Source organism: Volvox carteri, assembly GCF_000143455.1.
Source record: "Volvox carteri f. nagariensis unplaced genomic scaffold VOLCAscaffold_6, whole genome shotgun sequence".
NCBI lineage: Eukaryota > Viridiplantae > Chlorophyta > Chlorophyceae > Chlamydomonadales > Volvocaceae > Volvox > Volvox carteri.
The window spans coordinates 1,343,487-1,359,791 of NW_003307549.1; the positions used below are offsets into that span (position 1 = coordinate 1,343,487).

Below are 16,305 nucleotides of genomic sequence, written 5' to 3' on the forward strand. Positions count from 1 at the left end.
GCGCCGGCGGCAGCAGCAGCAGCAGCAGCAGCGGCGGCGGCGGCGGCGGCAGCAGCAGCGGCGGCGGCGGCAGCGGCGGCAGCAGCAGCAGCAGCGGCGGCGGCGGCGGCAGCAACAGCAGCAGCAGCAGCGGCGGCGACGACGGCAGCAGCAGCAGCGGCGACGACGACGGTGGCGGCGATGGCGCTGGTACACAGCCTCCCTTGGCGGCTGTAGGATTGCTTGTATCGGCTTCTCACATCGACAGGTAAGTCGTACGTGTAGTGGAGCGGATCAAGTGAAGCCAGCGGGGCTCCGTATAAACAGCGATAAACAACGGCATCTGTCGTATTTGTTCGTTGTAGACTTTCTTTAGCTGTTGTCTTTAGCACAGATCCGTTACGCTTGTGTTTCGTTGATTTCCGTTCCTGGTTTCGGGGCAGGTGCACGGGTGCTTTGATTAGCGCGTGCCATGTGCTCACCGCCGGGCACTGCATCTACGGCTTTGAGGGCAGCGACGTTGGGGCCAGTGGTGATGATGGTATTGGCGGTGGAGGTGGCGGCGGCGGCGGTGGCGGCGGCGGGGAGGGAAATGGAGGCGCGGGCGGTGGCGGCGGCGGGGGAAATGGAGGCGTCGGCGGTGGCGGCGGCGGCGCAGATTGGATCCGTTCCTGGATCTTTACACCTGGCTGGAATGGCCACAGCGCGCCGTACGGGCAGTTCACTTCACGTACGGCTGTCGTACCGCCACAGCTCACCGAGGATAACGATCCATCGTACGACATCGGTTTAGTGGTGCTGGCGCAAAATGTGCCTGCCGCCGCGGGCCCGTTTTTTGAGTTGGACGATCTGCCATACCCGAATAACGTTTCGGGCCCCTCCGGCGGCTGTGCTGGGAACGACAGCTGCAAGGGCGCCAGCACAGCAGTTGGCGGCAACGGTGGTGATGGCGGTGGCGGAAGCGAAAGCGGCGGCGGCGGCGGCGGCGGTAGCGACGCCAATCCCATCTATCGAGTACGTTCCATATCGAGCCAATGTCGTACTACCGTACCGCCGTACACACAACGCGGAAACGGAAGGAACCCGAATCTCGAGAACCTCTTGAACTGTCGAACTACCCCAAAGCACAAACCCTTAGTCCCGCGATATGCCCCCCTCGCTTCCCAAAGTCGGCTGATAGTCGGCTGGTCACATCGACAGCTAGCCGGGCTGGAAATACTGCACTGGAAATACCGCACTTCCCCCTTCCATAAAAAAGATTTCCGTGCATGTGATCCCCAGCCCCCTAGACGTTTCGAAGTGATCGATGGCCGCGCGCAGGGTGTTCAATATCGCCCACTGGGGCCGTCCCGTCCTTCGCAATCCTTCAGATCGGCAACGTCAACCACATTTCCTGGCTCCTCCCGTACCCAATACTCTTCTCCCCCCCCCCAATCCTCCGCCCTCCCCCAATACTCAGTATATATATATACATACATACTGTATATATACATATATATACTGTATATATACATATATATACTGTATATATACATATATACTGTATATATATACATATATATACATATTATATATAGTAAGATCACTCTTTCCTTGGCATCAGCTTCACCCGCTCGTGGTACGTCTTTCCCCCAATACTCCCCCCTCCCCCAATCCCATGAGCCCTCCAGTTCCCTGACGCCCGGCTTCTTCACCGCACTGCACAGGTGGCCATCAAGGACGGGGAGCCGGTAATCGTCAACACCAGGACCGACCCCGTCGCCGCCGCCGCCGCCACTAGCGGCACGGTTCAGCAGCATAGCGGCGGCGGCGGTGGCGGTGATCTAGGCAGTGATGGGCCATGCCTCAACTTCGCAGGGTATCCCGCTCCGCTCGTACGGTGGGCGCAGTACTGCAGGTGTGTGTGTGTATGTGTGTGTGCGTGTGTGCGTGTGTGGTGGAATGGGGGGGAAGGGAAAGCCCTGGAGGGTTACTGCCCCTGACACGATGCGCGGCATGACATGCCGTACAAATGCACTTGCGTCAGCGACGTACTGCTGCCTGGTAGTCTTATTGCGGTTTCGCGTGTTGTTTCTTTTCTGCCGCGGCATAAGGCACAAGTAACACCGGGGTTTGGGTTTGGAGGACAACACCCCAGGATCCCTCCACGCTCGCACGCAAGCACGTGTGTTTTTGGCCACAGGGCCGTGTTGCCCGGGCTTCAGCGCCCGCCGTCCCCGCCATTCCTTCCCGCGGCTTTCACCTCCATTTCCCCGGCCCCACCGCCTTCCGCCTCACCAGAAGCACTGGAATGGCTCTTGTGCTGATGCCGTCGGGTCGCATGCTGCATGTTGCGTGTTTGGAATGCTCCGCCTTATCAGTACGCCACACCGTCCTGTCAATTCCCCCAGCCACCCCTTGCTCCGCTACCCGCCATTCCCGCCCGACCCGTCCGTATGTTACACCCCCAAAGGTACCTCACCGATCTGGACGACCACAATTTCGTGGAGACTACGTGCAGGGGCAGGCCGGGGGTATCAGGAGCACCTTTGTGGGTGTACGACCCGCCACCAGATAACAGACCGGGCGAGAACGGCCGCCCTGGGAGCGGTGGCGCCGCTGGAAGTGGTGGTGGCGCCGGCGGCACTAGCGGGACCCGAAACTCGGCAGCCGCGGCGCCGCCAAAGCCGCCGCAGCAGCCGCAGCAAGCTCAGGGGCGACGTGTGTTGCGGGCTGTGCTGACAGCTGGCGTACCCAAGGGCCCCACGGGCGCGGTTCGGGTCGACCGGGGGCTTAGGGACTGGATACGGCATGTACAGCGGGATATGCCGTGCAGCGGGGCCGGTGGCGGATAGCTGTCGGTCCACGCGGTCGTTGTCGAATTGAGTTGAATCAATAAAAGGTTTTGAGGGAGCGGCGGCGGCGGCGGCTGTTGCTGCTTGAATGCTGCGGCTGCTGCGGCTGCGAGCGCGGCTCTGCTTGGATGCGCGCGGCGAGCCCTTCACGGGGTGTTGCGGTTTTTTAACGTAGAGGGCTTAAAGGAACTCAATAATGTGCAGGGAACACGACATACGTACAGATGCACTGAGATGTGACGGTGATTCGTGGGGATTCACAGCAACGACGAAATCACAGACGCATGGGTATACTACTACGGCTACTACCGCTGCCGTGGGGCTAGGGTGGGCCGAGCTGTACGTGATGTTGGATTTGTTAGGCCCCTTCAAAAGTGTATGTTTGCGGGCCCCTGTGCGCTGAAGTATATACATTTTCTAGTATTTTCATTATATACGTACGTCAGTATGTATGTACTGAAGTATATTACATGTCTGCGTGTGTGTTTCACCTCCAGTTGCGTTACTCCGCAAAGGCGTAATAGGCCCGTACGAGCCGGGAGCCCAATGTTGTCCGAAATTTGATAGATATCCTAAAAGGCGCACAAAAAACTATTATCCTAATTTAACAGAAAAATTATGTGTTTGAGTTATCCGAACTGTAGTGTAATGCAGCAGGAAACTGTATAGTACTGCAAGGAGATGAAACCTAACCCGACTTGACGAAAACCGCCAGACAATTGCTTGACTCGGAAGGATGTGGAATCTGTCGTTGGACGAGGACCTCCAGCTGTCGGATTGGATTCGTTGGCGACTGGCTGGCGACCGGTTGTCATCCGCCCGGACCTGGCGCCTGCTGCATCAACTGCGTTTTCCTGGCAGCGGACTGCGCGTGGCCACATCGTTAGTAGACTTGGCCCCATGGCTTGCCATCGTGATAGATGTCGATACATTCACTTCTGGTCAGCACAGTCCCTTAAGAAACGGAAGCTATAACACACGATATAACTGCGGACAGATACAGACTCATAACAATTCCAGAGGGAAGTTGAAGCGCAAGCAACACCGCTGCAGACCTAACAGACGCGCGCAGTAGCATCAACACTACAGACGCAGCTAGGGAACGCAAGCTGGGAATGTGCCGGAGGCGTTTGCGTTTCTCCGTTTTGGCGGCCGGGGTGAGCTCCCCGGGTTGACGAGGGGGTTAGCCGAAGTCTTCTTACAATCTTACAATCCCAACGGAAACGCCGACATGCACAAAAGAAATACGGGTGCGCTAGCGTCTCTTCCCTCGTCCTGAAACCGGTATCAAGAAGATCACCAAGTAGCAAACTGTCATTTAATAGCGGATAAAAAATTGTGTGAAGAAGACGTTTGGATTCGGTTTTACTTGCATTGTTCCGGGCTAGCCCTGGAAGATGTTTTCCCTCGAATATCATAAAGCGCCTTGGAAAGAATCTACATACCATGGCACGCTCGCCATGGCACACTGAACACCCAGTAAAGAGCGCGCTTCTCGCAAAACAAGGCTGCGAGGCAGCAGGTTCTACGCACAAGTGCCAAGCCATACACGTGTTAGAATTATAACATCATTATTTCGGGCCAATCGGCCAATTCCAACGCCCTACCACGTCCATCCTTTTTCAAGCAGTAACACAAGCGCGAAGCCCCCAAGCCGGCCGCCACCAAACGCCAAGATAAACTAAGACTCCCACAGGAGCACAGAATTGTACCAAATGCTTGGACAAAGTTGTGCACATGTGCAAGGACGAAGGACTCAGGTCGCTCACATACCGCATTTCAACGCGCAACAAACATTTTAACAATTCGAAGAGGAAATTGAAGCGACAACAGGAAGCAGTAAAAAGTCGCGGTTGTGTGTTCGGTACAGGTTCATCGGCGCAGCTGCCTTGGGCCTTGGCCGCGAGGGTTTTCTTAACAAAACAAAGCGCTTCCCCATTAAAGGCACAAGGACGCCGCGCTCACCACTTTCGCGGCCCTTCCTCTGCCCTGCCGCCTTTCCACACGTCGTTGACGGCCACGGAGGCACGGAAACACCCCGCCCTTCCAGCAGGGCTGAAACCCTAAGCAACTCTTCCACCCGGCGTGGCACAACAGACTCGTCTTCCTTATGCAGCGAGCTTCTTGGCAATTGGGCCGAATGCCTTGGCCTGCAAGGCCGGGAAGGGACAAGAGCAACGGGATTAAGGTAGGCAGAGAAGGAGAAGGGCCAACAGCCAAGTCCAGGTGCCCAAGGCCGCCTCGCCTCGCCATTAGCCCCAATCCGAGTACGCTGGAATTGCATCGCGATTAAAACTGACCGGTCAGAGCCTGCGGCATGTGCACTGTCACGCGCCTCTTGCTCACGGGGGCCACTGCCCTCACTCTCCCTTCCCCACCAACACCAATTCTTTCCCTTCCTCCGCGAGCAGGACCTCAAAACCTCCGCGAGCAGGACCTCAAAAGGAAGCTAAAATGACGAAGAGGAGAGAGCGGTGTCTCTGCGACAATGTGGCGACCTTTCTCCCAACCCCCCCCTCTTGTACAGGCAGGTCACCACACCTTCCTTTTCCTCCACTCACATCCCACCTGCGAACGAATTGCCTCCAGCTCCCCCTCCGACGGCTGCCGGGAGCCATCCGGGCCGGCCAGCGTGCCGGCACCCCACGGCGAGCCGCCCTTGGCCTCCTGCAACCCAAACATGACTCCACCGGCGGCGTAGCCGGCGGACACGTAGATCATACCATGGTGCGCAAGCTGTGTGACTGCGGGGGAAAGGGTGAGGTGACGGGAGACAAGGCGTGAATAGGTAGTCGGTGGATGGGAGTTCATACCTTGGAGAGATAATGATCTTCACAGCGAGAGTTTCCACGTCTACTGATGAGCGGTTTTGGAGAAGGGCCAGGCCGCTGGGTCCAAGATGGTACTGACCCACATTCTCCTCCACGCTCAAGAGCTCGGACACCACCACTTCCAAGACCCGCCCAAACCCGATAGATGCTATGATGCAAGTGTCTTCCCGCCCCTTCTCCCCCTTCATTTCCAACTCTAGAAATGACAACGCGTAATTATTTTGTGTGACAAACTCAAATTGGTTGGTTCCATTTCAGCTGTTCAGTTAGGTGGCGGACGTAGGACCACCTTCCACGACCCAATCGTGACAGCCCAATGATATTCAGCTGTCGGCTCGGTTCCATCCTTCGATGCTCTCCGGTCGCTTGTCCTTTTTCCAATGGTTCCAAACCCACCCACGCACCCAGCCATTTGGACTGACCCGCGTCCGCACACGCACCCCCTGAGCAGAGACGGTGTAACTCACCCGCAGTCATGAGGGTTGTCTCCTGGCCGCCGCCCTGGCTGGCGGTAGAGGTGAACAATGAAACCGGCTTGCCGTGCAGGGCGCCGTTCTGCCAGAGCATGCCCGTGGCGTCGAAAAAGTTCTTCATCTGGGAGCACATCATGCCGAACCTGCACGAAATGTATGCATGTATGTACGTATATATGATTTATTTTATCTTCCTTATTATACTTCGGGACCACCCGGGTGTGATATGGATTGCAGAGGTAAAGCAGGCAACGGCACGTCGAAAGCTCGCGGCGGCTCAGTCTGGTATGTTCCATACGCACGCATGCACATGCTCAACGCAGGACTTCCAGCGTCTTGATCAATTGCAAAACATAGGCCGCGCAAGAGGGGCTTACGAGGATTCGAAAGACATTTAAACCAGCTGCTCAATAACACAGGATGTGTGATCAGCTGCATCATCAGGTGCACACGAGCGGCCAGTGCAGCACATGCGCCGAGCCATCACGCAAGTGCGGGCCGCCCTCCTAGCCCCGGATCTATATGTAGATCCTCACAGGACCATGAGGTGGTTCCTACCGCGTTGGGAAGCCGAAGACAAACGCGTCGGCCTCTGGCAACTTGTGCGGGTCGGCAAGGGGCACGTCCGGCTTAGTCGGCGCATGCATCTTCTCGAGCACGTCGGCAGGCAGCGTCTCTGCCACCTACAAGACACACAGGCGCGAACGAGTGAAGGGATGCGAGAGGTGGGATGGGGGTTATGGGCGGCCAGCAGAAGCCTGTATCTGGACACGGCGGAAGCGCAGGTAAGGCCGTTGGTGAAGGAGGGGCTGCACATGGAGGCGGGAAGCGCGCGGGAAATAAAGACACTGCAGGCCAACGTATTTTCATGTGTGGGGTGCAGCAGCGATGTATTTCGTGGATCGATGGAATACGCATGCCCACAGGCGGATTATCCTTGGCGGAAGGCGCGAAAGGCAGACCTGGCGACAAGACGGGCACAGCTTGCATACCAAGGCTTGCATACGCAAATCAGGGTATGTAATACCTGGAACAATGAAACTTCAACGTCTTCAACGGTCTCTAGCGCTGCTTTGTAACTCTGCGCGAGCTGGTAGATGTGCCCATAAGTCGAATAGAAAATGATGAAAACCTTCAGCTTCTTCTGGGGTTGAGAAGGCTCTTTAGGAAGTTCCGCATCCTTCGCCTCCCCTACGGATGCTTCCGGTTTGGCGTCTGTCTTGGCGACAGCTGGCTCGGTCGTCGCCGCATTTGCAGAGGTTGGGTTAGCTGTTGTGGGAGCATCCACTGCATTTGCTTGACCGCCGCAAACGTTACCCATTTCCTGTGACACTGCTTGCCGCGCGAAAAAATGCGTAATAGGTGTCGGTCAATCAGCAATCACAAGCAACCAAGTCCTAGAACTGTTCACAGTACTCTTCGGAAGTCAAAAGCAACTATATATATGTTTCACTATTGCAGCAAATTACGTGTTTGCATTGCACGATTTCTCGCGTAACCTTGTGCACGGTAACTCGTCATCCAGACACACTATTTCGTAGTCCCCCTTATGGTACTCCTGCATTTACGCTTGAAGTCGCCTCATTAATTGCGTCTTTTAGATCTTCAAAAGTACTCGGGACGACCCTGGACCAACGGTAGCTACCTTCCTGAGCACGTAACAAAAAATGATGCTGAACAGTAGTCAGCGCCTATAAACAATTAAAACTCAACATTACTCAATTTGGTCGGGAGCTCGGGGCTTATTTTCATTTCCAACGGTTAACCGGTTCTCATGTATCTTGCCTTATATCTTACCATATCAATGCCTGCATCCGTGTCTTCTGCCAGTCGACAAATTACGCTTTCGGCGCCTACCATTGTTGGAGTACCAACGAGCTACTTTCTGCCTGCTGGGCCTGCCTTAATATGCCCGACCAGCGGATACTGCCCCAGAAATCCTCAGCCTCCAAGCCATACACCTCGGCCACATGAAGGGGGTGCTAAGACGTCCGTCTATCCTGTCTTTGCGATGGGTTCCAGGACAAGATTTGGCGCACAAGGGCAGGCACCCTTCTTGACATGCTCGCTTATTATCATTACAAAAGTGAAGCAACGAGGGCTTGTGGGAACCGTTTTTCATCGTCGTGGCAAGTTATTTGCCACCTGCCATCACCCCATCTTGATATATTTGCAGCCTCTACTGCAGCGGAAAGCGGTTACAGCCACGGGGTTCCACAGAGACGTTACAAGACTCCCGCACAGCCGTCGCCCCTTGTCATATCCCGCAAGTAAACATAGAACAGAATTGCGGCCACAGATCGTCCAACTTTCAAAAGGTGCATATCGCTACCCAATTTTGCCACACCCGTATTGCGTTCAGTCACAATTTTTTCATTTAACTCTAATTGATTGGTGGTTTCAGTTATAGGATCGAGAAGATCACAGCTCACGCCTTACAAGAGCCAGACCATTTTTCCGAAACCGCATCATCAATAGATCCGCGATTTCGCAAACCCAACCAAACCCAGCGCCGGGTAAGCCAGGGGCCTGCATCCGAGGAGCAGCTGCAGCCAGGACCTTTCGTCAGGCTCGTTCATGCTCGTCAGGCTCGTTCATGCCTTGAGCTTCTTGGCAACGGTTGCCAGCTGCTTACCCTGCGAGGCAAGGGGGTCATCCGGGGGATTGACGAGATGGAGAAGGGATCTAGGACTAAAATTCACGTGAAGTAATACTGAGATCCTCGACTGCTGATAACACATTATTCGCTTAAGGGAAATTATTACATTCCTTTCAGGAAATACTTCCAAACATAAATACATGATCCTTTTCATGTGAAAGGGGCCTATCCTACCTTCGGTACCTCCCTGCCAATAGCCACGCTTGCACTCCACGCATAAAAGAAATATTGCCTTCCACAGGGCACACTAAGCGCAAACACAACTGCCAGTCGCTGCGGCACGGACATACTAATCGCAGCAGCAGCGCTGCTCATTTGTGTCGCTGCGGTGTACCACGTCCAGGTATCAGAACAAATGAACTTACCATGACTTCAGCGTGGTTCAACTCAACCTCCGACGGCTGCCGGGAGCCATCCGCTCCGGCCAGCGTACCGGCACCCCACGGCGAGCCACCGCGGGCAACACTGACGTCGAAGAGCCCGGCACCGCTGGAGTAACCGGCAGGCACGAAAACCATGCCATGGTGCGCCAGCTGCGTGACAGCCGTCATGAGCGTAGTCTCCTGGCCACCGCCCTGGCTGGCAGTTGAAGTGAAGAGAGAGGCAGGCTTGCCGTGTAGAGCGCCCTTCTGCCACAGGCCGCCGGTGGCATCGAAGAAAGCCTTCATCTGAGCAGCCATCATACCGAATCTGCACGGAAGGACACGGACAAGTGAGTTTTTCCGCAGGGCAGAGAAGGACCGTAGCTTGCCACGGCCGGAAGGGCATAACGGTGTCAATGAGTGTAGAGATTGTGTTGAACTTCCGGCAAGGATGTGGTAAGGCAGTAGTGGTGCACGAGGAACGACGGCGATAGTAGTGCAAGGTGCACACGATGCCGTGCATAGTTGAAGATAGAGGACTAGGTAGGCCGCACGCGGTTTGGCCACGTGTGGAACTCGTGAGCCAAGTCAACTCACCGAGTGGGGAAACCGAACACAAAGCCATCCGCCTCTGCAAGAGTGTGCGGGTCGATAACTGGATAGTCAGACTTAGGTGGAGCGTGCATCTTGGCCAGGACATCCTCCGGGAGAGTCTCCGCAACCTGCATAGCACGGACCAGCATTTGGACTTCCCGAACACAACCTGCAGGACTCCGTTAGCGTATCGCTGCGGAGTTTCGCTGGAGCTAAGACAGCTAAAAATATAGATTATCCCAAGATGCACTGATACCGTAGAAACTGGCCATGGGTCGCCATACACACCGATAGTTGAGGGGATCAGATACGAAAGATTCAAGACACTTAGGAACCAACCTGGTAAATAGTCGCCTCTACACCCTCAACAGATTCAATGCCCTGCACCACAAGGGCAAAGGATGGTGCACATGAGGACCGCAGCAGTGCAAGCGCTGCTATTTGAGAGCGACCGTTTTCCGAAAGAACGCACCTTCTTGACTGCCTCTGCCAAGGTCTTAACATGGCCATAGGTAGAGTAGAAGATGATCCAAACCTTCACAGCCATTTTCTCTGTCGTTCTATGGTGCAATTAACGCAAGAAAAGACTGTCGTTACACAACGACACAGAGGAATCACTGACCGCTAAAACAGGATTAGACGTTCTGCCTCTGTAGTGTGCTGTTCATACTTAGGAAAGATGGTGTTATGAAAGCAGGTTGACTTATGTACGGCGAGTTAAGGGTGTAATCCCCTAAGGTGACGCAGGTAATCCACGCATCAACCGATGTCCTTGGTTTTTTGCTGTTACGGCTATAAGCGAGTGTACTATTGTTTGGTGTGCGCCCGTGCGTGCAAATGTATCAACGTCCGACTTTCCTGTTCAACGTGTATCCTTTGTCATCCAAGCGGTGTCCACGTAATGTCCTATGTTCAGATATGTATGGCAGACCGAGCCCGAATTATTCATTATCCTATTAGGCTTTTGCTGGGTCTGGCCGCGTTCCGATTTTTTCACTATGACATGTGCCAATGCTGGTGTGATAATAATGGTTCTCTTGTATTCTGCATTCAAAGTTTTGTGCTTTCGATAGCGTCACGGACGGATCACTGTGTCGAGTCATACTGTCCACCACGGCAAGCGTGCTACAACGCCGCTGAGCATTAATGATCTAGCTCTAAATCACCCGCGGTGAAACTGGCATACTGAATATTTTTTCATTCATTCTCTATTTCATTTCGTTGTTCAAGAGTAAACGACCATGCGCTTGGCTGAGCGAACCCAGGGCAGCCACGCCACTATTGGGCGTCAAAGGAACTTATCCAAACCCCATAGGTGCCGATCCACAAATGCCATACGCCCGGCAGCCCCCCGCGTGATTGGGAGGTCACATTTTCGGGCGTTGCTCGACGCGCATCAGGCAGTGCTGGTCGCCAACCCTACCACAGCGGTGACGACGCAGGTAAGATCTTGTCTTAATATCAATTTCATACTTTATCAAAATTCCGAGGGCAGTGCATATCCCTGGCGCGCTTGGCTGGCGCATCGTCAGCGGCCCCCGCGTGTGGTGCTCCTTTAGCCACCCACCAAAACAACATACGCAGCCCCCACCCTCTCCCTCTGCCACTCGAGGCCAGCGCTAGGACGTCGTCAGCAGCAAGTCAGGGGAACCGTTTGGGAGGTCAGCTGTCTCGGAGCCTTGTCCAACAGTGCAGCAGTGGGACCCTACGTATCAGAATGGGGGCCGAGGGTGGGTGAGACAGCCGGGGTAGAGGCGAAAAGAAAGGGCAAACAGCGCACACAAACGGCACGAAGCGGCTTGCGGAGAAATGGAAATTTTTGAAGGAAACATCGAGAGCTGAGGCGAAATGTTGTAAACCACGAAGGTCCTCGCTCGTGCACTAACTTCATATAAAACCGCGTTTGCTGTGGAGCGGTGCTGTGGAGCGGTGTTTGACTGGAAAAAGAGGCCTCGTGACGAGGTTGCGACATAAAGAATGACGGATGATGATGTGTGAGCGGCAGCCGGGAGGGCGGGGGAGAGTGGTAGATACACCGCAAGATGAAACTGTGCCGCGCCATGAGGTTCAGCAGCACAGCACAGCGCAGCGCAGTGCAGCGGAGGTGTCGCTGAAAGCTCATCAGCAGAAAGAAAGGAAGGAAGGACCGGAACATAGACAAGAGTACATGCTGCCAAAGACGTATGCCCGCCAAACTCACGACCCTCAGCCATGCCCTTCCAACCAACAACCGACAAACCGACAACTACCGGTGGGGATAAGTCGTTTCTCTCTGTGTGGTCCGCCAACACCCGCTACCCACGAACATGCTCGATAGTTCTTTTTGGACGTCAACTTCCGCTTCCATTACTCGGCTACGTTTGGTTATCTGTGCCCCTAATTTCGTTTCATTCCTTTCCTTTCCTTCTCCCCCTCCCGATTTCCCGCCCTAAGGCTTCTCAACCCATTGCGTAACCCCTAAGTTGTCAGGGCAGTGGGAGGCCCTAGAGCAGCCCCGTCGTGCCCTGAGGAGCAGTTTTGTGTGTACTGAGGATTTACGAAAACCCCGACCGCCTGCAACGCCCACATATAGACATACACACATACAGACATACACACGTACACAAAGACATACATAGCCACCTAGTCACATTCAACTCCATGTGGCCCCATAAACCGAACAATGGGATGATGACCTGTGCCGGCTGTTTCCCCCGTCCCGTAACACCGCCACAGGTTAGCAACCTGTCGTACGAGGTTGACACGCGCAACAGCCTGCAGCGAATCAAGTACGAGCCCAGCGGTACGTGTCTCATCATGGATGCCTGAATGTACGGGAGGTTGATGACTTCTGATTCGCTGGTGCTGCGCAATTTTACTGTTTTACGGGAGTGCATCAGGGTTATTGAGGTTGGCAACAAGGTCGTGGGGGCCCACCCCTAGTCCCGGCGCCCAACAACACTTTTCTAGAAACTCAGCAAACGTGTATGTCATATCTGTACGGACATCTGTACGGACATGTGTCTGGCAGGGTCTAACCGCGACGTTTCCATCCATGACCAGTGCGGCCCGAGTGTACTTACTCTCGTTGTGGCTTCCCGCGTAATGCGCTTCAAAATACAATGTTGCACTCTGTCCTGGCGTGCGCCATGCTATGCCGTGCTGTGCTGTGGTGCCTTAAGCTGTGCTTAACTTCACCTTGTCGGCTGCGCTTTGTATTCTCGTCTTGCGCAGTGCCGCAGTGCCGTGTCGCCTCGCGTGACAAAAACCTTAGAGAAACTTAAAACCCTAGAAAAAAACCCAAACCCTAAAACCTCAACGCACCCGGCTGTTGACCCTTTACTTCTTACATGTACCTCCACCCCTGCAGGATGGAATTATTGGGACTGGGAGTGGGCGGGAGAGAAGCGCAAAGTGCATTTCATCAAGGCAGGGCGGCAGGGTGACCCTGTCGTAGTGCTCGTGCACGGGTACGGTGCTTCGTCGTACCATTGGCGGTACAATGTCCCGGCGCTGGCGGAGGCGGGTTACCAGGTGAGCGAATGCCCCCTAGTCTCTCCTACTTCTTGGTACAGCTGCCGTACGGCTGGTCACGTTGGAACTGCTACGAATGCCACTACTGCTCTTGCCTGTATTACTTCTGTCACAAATGCTCTTTTCTCCTTTCTGTTGCCAGCGCCGACTTCAATGCTTGTTGCTACTGCCGACTGCTCAGGTCTATGCGGTGGACCTGTTAGGGTTCGGCTACTCGGAGAAGGCCCGAGTGGACTACACGAATGCGGAGGTGAGGGCTGGCGAATGGTAGCGGTGGGTGGGGTATGAGCAAATGCAAGGAGGATGGGAAACGGGATATTGTGCAAGGCGGGAAGGCGGTCGCTACAGAGCACAACCCACAGGACACTACCCGAAATCTCCCCTGGTTCTCCCCACCTCCATCCCACCCCACCCCATTCATACCCATGTCCACACAGGCAATGGTCCCTCCTGATGGACCTGTACGACATGCGAGGCTCATGTATCCGCATCCCCCGTGCTCCACGCATTCCCTAAATTCGTCGGGGCACACACACATACACACACACACGCACGTCGGCATCTACACACGATGATCGTTACTTGCATCCTCTTTCTTTTCCTTCTCCTTCCCGGCTCGCATTAATATGTATAAGGACACGCAACGCAACATGCATGGACACACGTACGGATAAGCACAGCAATCAAGTATTACATGTATAATATACTTCCCATAGAGGTAATGGGCAGTTTCACTAAGTTCCACTATTTTCTCCACGATCAATAGGCATTATTATGCTTCAACTCTGAACATCTTCCATGAAGTTGCCCGGTTAGCTCAGTCGGTAGAGCGCAAGGCTCTTAACCTTGTGGTCGTGGGTTCGAGCCCCACATTGGGCGATGTGTTTCCATTTTGTTTTGACCCACCCCTCGCACCGTGCCCACACACCCCGTAGGCCTGGACCTCCCAGGTTATGGATTTCATTCGGATGGTGGTGGGCCCATCCTCGGGACCTGTCGTACTGGCGGGAAATTCATTGGGAGGTTACGTGGCACTGGCCACCGCAGCTCAGGCATCTGCGACCCACAGATCAGACCCGCAACAGCAACCGCAGCCGGTGGTGCGGGCGGTGGCGTTGCTCAACGGTGCGGGGCCTTTCCGCGACAACAACGCCGCTACCGGGAAGACTGCCGAGCAGGAGGCGGCGGAGTGGGCGGATCAGTCTTGGTGGGCGAGAACGCGGCGGAGTATCGCGGCGTGAGTGGAGGCCGGCTCGGGCGGGGGATTCAGGAAAAGGGGGCGGATAGAGGGGGAGGCGGGGAGGTGTTGCATCGTTTTCGGCGCGCTATTTGATCTTCTATCTTCCTTTGAGTGATGAACAATCCGCGTCTGAGTCTGAAGGTATGTCATAGCCCAATCGCCGCGTCCCACCCTCCCCAACACCGCGTCCCACCCTCCCGACGCTCCCTCCCCGCCTTATAAGCGCTCCCTCTCCCCCAACACCCCTAACCCTCAACCCTCCCACCACCACACACACACACATTCGCCCATCTCCATCTACCCTCATCCCCGTCCCCATCCCTTTTTCCCGCAACTAACCTTCGCCCTCCACTTCTTCCCCCCCACACACACACCGCACACCGCGCACCCCTTCATGCAGCTCCTTGAAGCGTGCGGTCATGTTTTTCGCCTTCCAGCGCACCAAGCAGCCAGCTCGGATTCGCGAGGTGCTCCAGTTGGTTTATGTGGACCACACGAGTATTGATGACGACTTGGTGACCAGCATTGAGGTGTGAGGGGGAAGGGGAAAGGGGGGAAAAGGTAAAATGGGGGTTCCCCTGCAGCGTTGCGACCTGGGGATGAGGATGCAGGATCTTTTCCTGTGATACCAGGTCCCGATATACTTTGTGTCCTTCCTCCCTCCCCCCCTGTCTCCCTTCGCAGTGCATTCCTCCATATCCTTATATCCTCACCTCCGTCCCGTGCGGCTTCCCCCTTTCCCCCACCCATACACACACGCACCTGGATGTCTCAGACACCCGCTCAGGACCCCGCCGCGTCGGAGGTGTTTTTCCTCGTGTCTCACTCCACCCGGGGGCCCCCCCGCTACGTGGACGACCTTCTGGAGCAGCTGGGGGGGGTGCCCCTGCTGCTGCTGTGGGGGGACAAGGACCCTTGGATCACACCAGCCAAGGTAGGCCGGGGGAAGTGAGCAGTGACGGGAAGTTGTAAGGGAGGGGGATGAATGGCAGGCATGGGACGGGGGTAGTGCTGAGGGCGAGGACGCTGTTTCAGTTGCGGTTGGGGAGGATCGGAAGGATGGCTAGTTGACGATGTTGAGATACGTGTTATGTGTAGATTTTGCGTGTTTGAATGTTTTGGAAACCGGGGGAGACCGTGTAGTCGGGGGCCCGCTTTGAAACACCGCTCTCATCCCAGTCCCGCTCCGTCTCTGGGTACGTTTTCCTCACACACACCCGTGCCCTCTGCTGTCCTCTCCCGCCACGAATCACATAAAACGCATACACACACATATGTACATATATACACACGTACACACAGGCCACCAAGATTCAGTCTCTGTACCCGTCCGCCGTCAAGGTGGGACTGGACAGCGGCCACTGCCCCCACGATGACACACCCGACCAGGCGAACAAGGCGCTGCTGCAGTGGCTGGAGTCACTGCCGCCAATCGATGATATCCCAAACCCCCCTACGACGGAGGTCTCCTCCGCGTCTGCGCAGCAGTAACCAACACTGCCAAAATGTGCCAAGGAGCCAAGCCCGGTTAGTAAAGGCGCCACCGCTGCTACCTGATAATGTGGTGGTAGCTATCGGAGTGGTGATCGGAGTGGTGGGGTTCCTGCTACTGCCTGCTGTTGAGCCTGGTCTTGCAATGATGACAGTCCGTGGTAGGGTACGGGAGGGGAGAGAGGGGAGCTTCTTCCGGGGTACACTGGGAGAGAGGAAGAGATTCAGCTGGGTGTGTAGGCTGGTGGAGAGGAGCGGGTGGAGAAGGCCGCACCACTAGCGCCGAAACCACCAGCACCAGCTCCTTCTGAGGTGTACGGCGGCTGGGG

At 55.4% G+C, this 16,305-nt stretch overlaps 4 protein-coding genes across 4 annotated transcripts in view; 2 read left to right on the forward strand and 2 right to left on the reverse strand.

Annotated features, from left to right (window-relative positions):
• Nucleotides 1–2,813, forward strand: part of VOLCADRAFT_87708 (uncharacterized protein) — a gene marked incomplete at both ends in the record, with an annotated part of 6,259 nt that extends 3,446 nt beyond the window's left edge. The window contains 2 exons of the mRNA XM_002947336.1: nt 1,686–1,876; nt 2,432–2,813. Coding sequence (XP_002947382.1) covers nt 1,686–1,876; nt 2,432–2,813 — 573 coding nt within the window. The remainder of the gene's footprint in view (nt 1–1,685; nt 1,877–2,431) is intronic.
• Nucleotides 2,814–4,921: 2,108 nt separating this feature from the next.
• On the reverse strand, nt 4,922–7,977 carry VOLCADRAFT_87709 (uncharacterized protein; the record flags this gene model as incomplete). The annotated part of the gene is made up of 5 exons (XM_002947467.1): nt 4,922–4,963; nt 5,382–5,557; nt 6,112–6,260; nt 6,676–6,800; nt 7,915–7,977. 5 exons carry the CDS (start codon nt 7,975–7,977, stop codon nt 4,922–4,924), a joined length of 555 nt encoding a protein of 184 aa, XP_002947513.1.
• Nucleotides 7,978–8,180: 203 nt separating this feature from the next.
• Nucleotides 8,181–10,385, reverse strand: VOLCADRAFT_108932 (uncharacterized protein). The gene is made up of 5 exons (XM_002947468.1): nt 10,205–10,385; nt 10,072–10,113; nt 9,736–9,860; nt 9,142–9,466; nt 8,181–8,753 (listed from the first exon to the last, which is right to left on the reverse strand). Exons 1-5 carry the CDS (start codon nt 10,277–10,279, stop codon nt 8,712–8,714), a joined length of 609 nt encoding a protein of 202 aa, XP_002947514.1. The 5' UTR covers nt 10,280–10,385; the 3' UTR covers nt 8,181–8,711.
• Nucleotides 10,386–10,730: 345 nt separating this feature from the next.
• On the forward strand, nt 10,731–16,212 carry VOLCADRAFT_103462 (uncharacterized protein; the record flags this gene model as incomplete). The annotated part of the gene is made up of 9 exons (XM_002947337.1): nt 10,731–10,749; nt 11,080–11,174; nt 12,448–12,514; nt 13,082–13,245; nt 13,427–13,495; nt 14,181–14,452; nt 14,886–15,015; nt 15,261–15,419; nt 15,788–16,212. 9 exons carry the CDS (start codon nt 10,731–10,733, stop codon nt 15,974–15,976), a joined length of 1,164 nt encoding a protein of 387 aa, XP_002947383.1. The 3' UTR covers nt 15,977–16,212.
• Nucleotides 16,213–16,305: the final 93 nt, after the last annotated feature.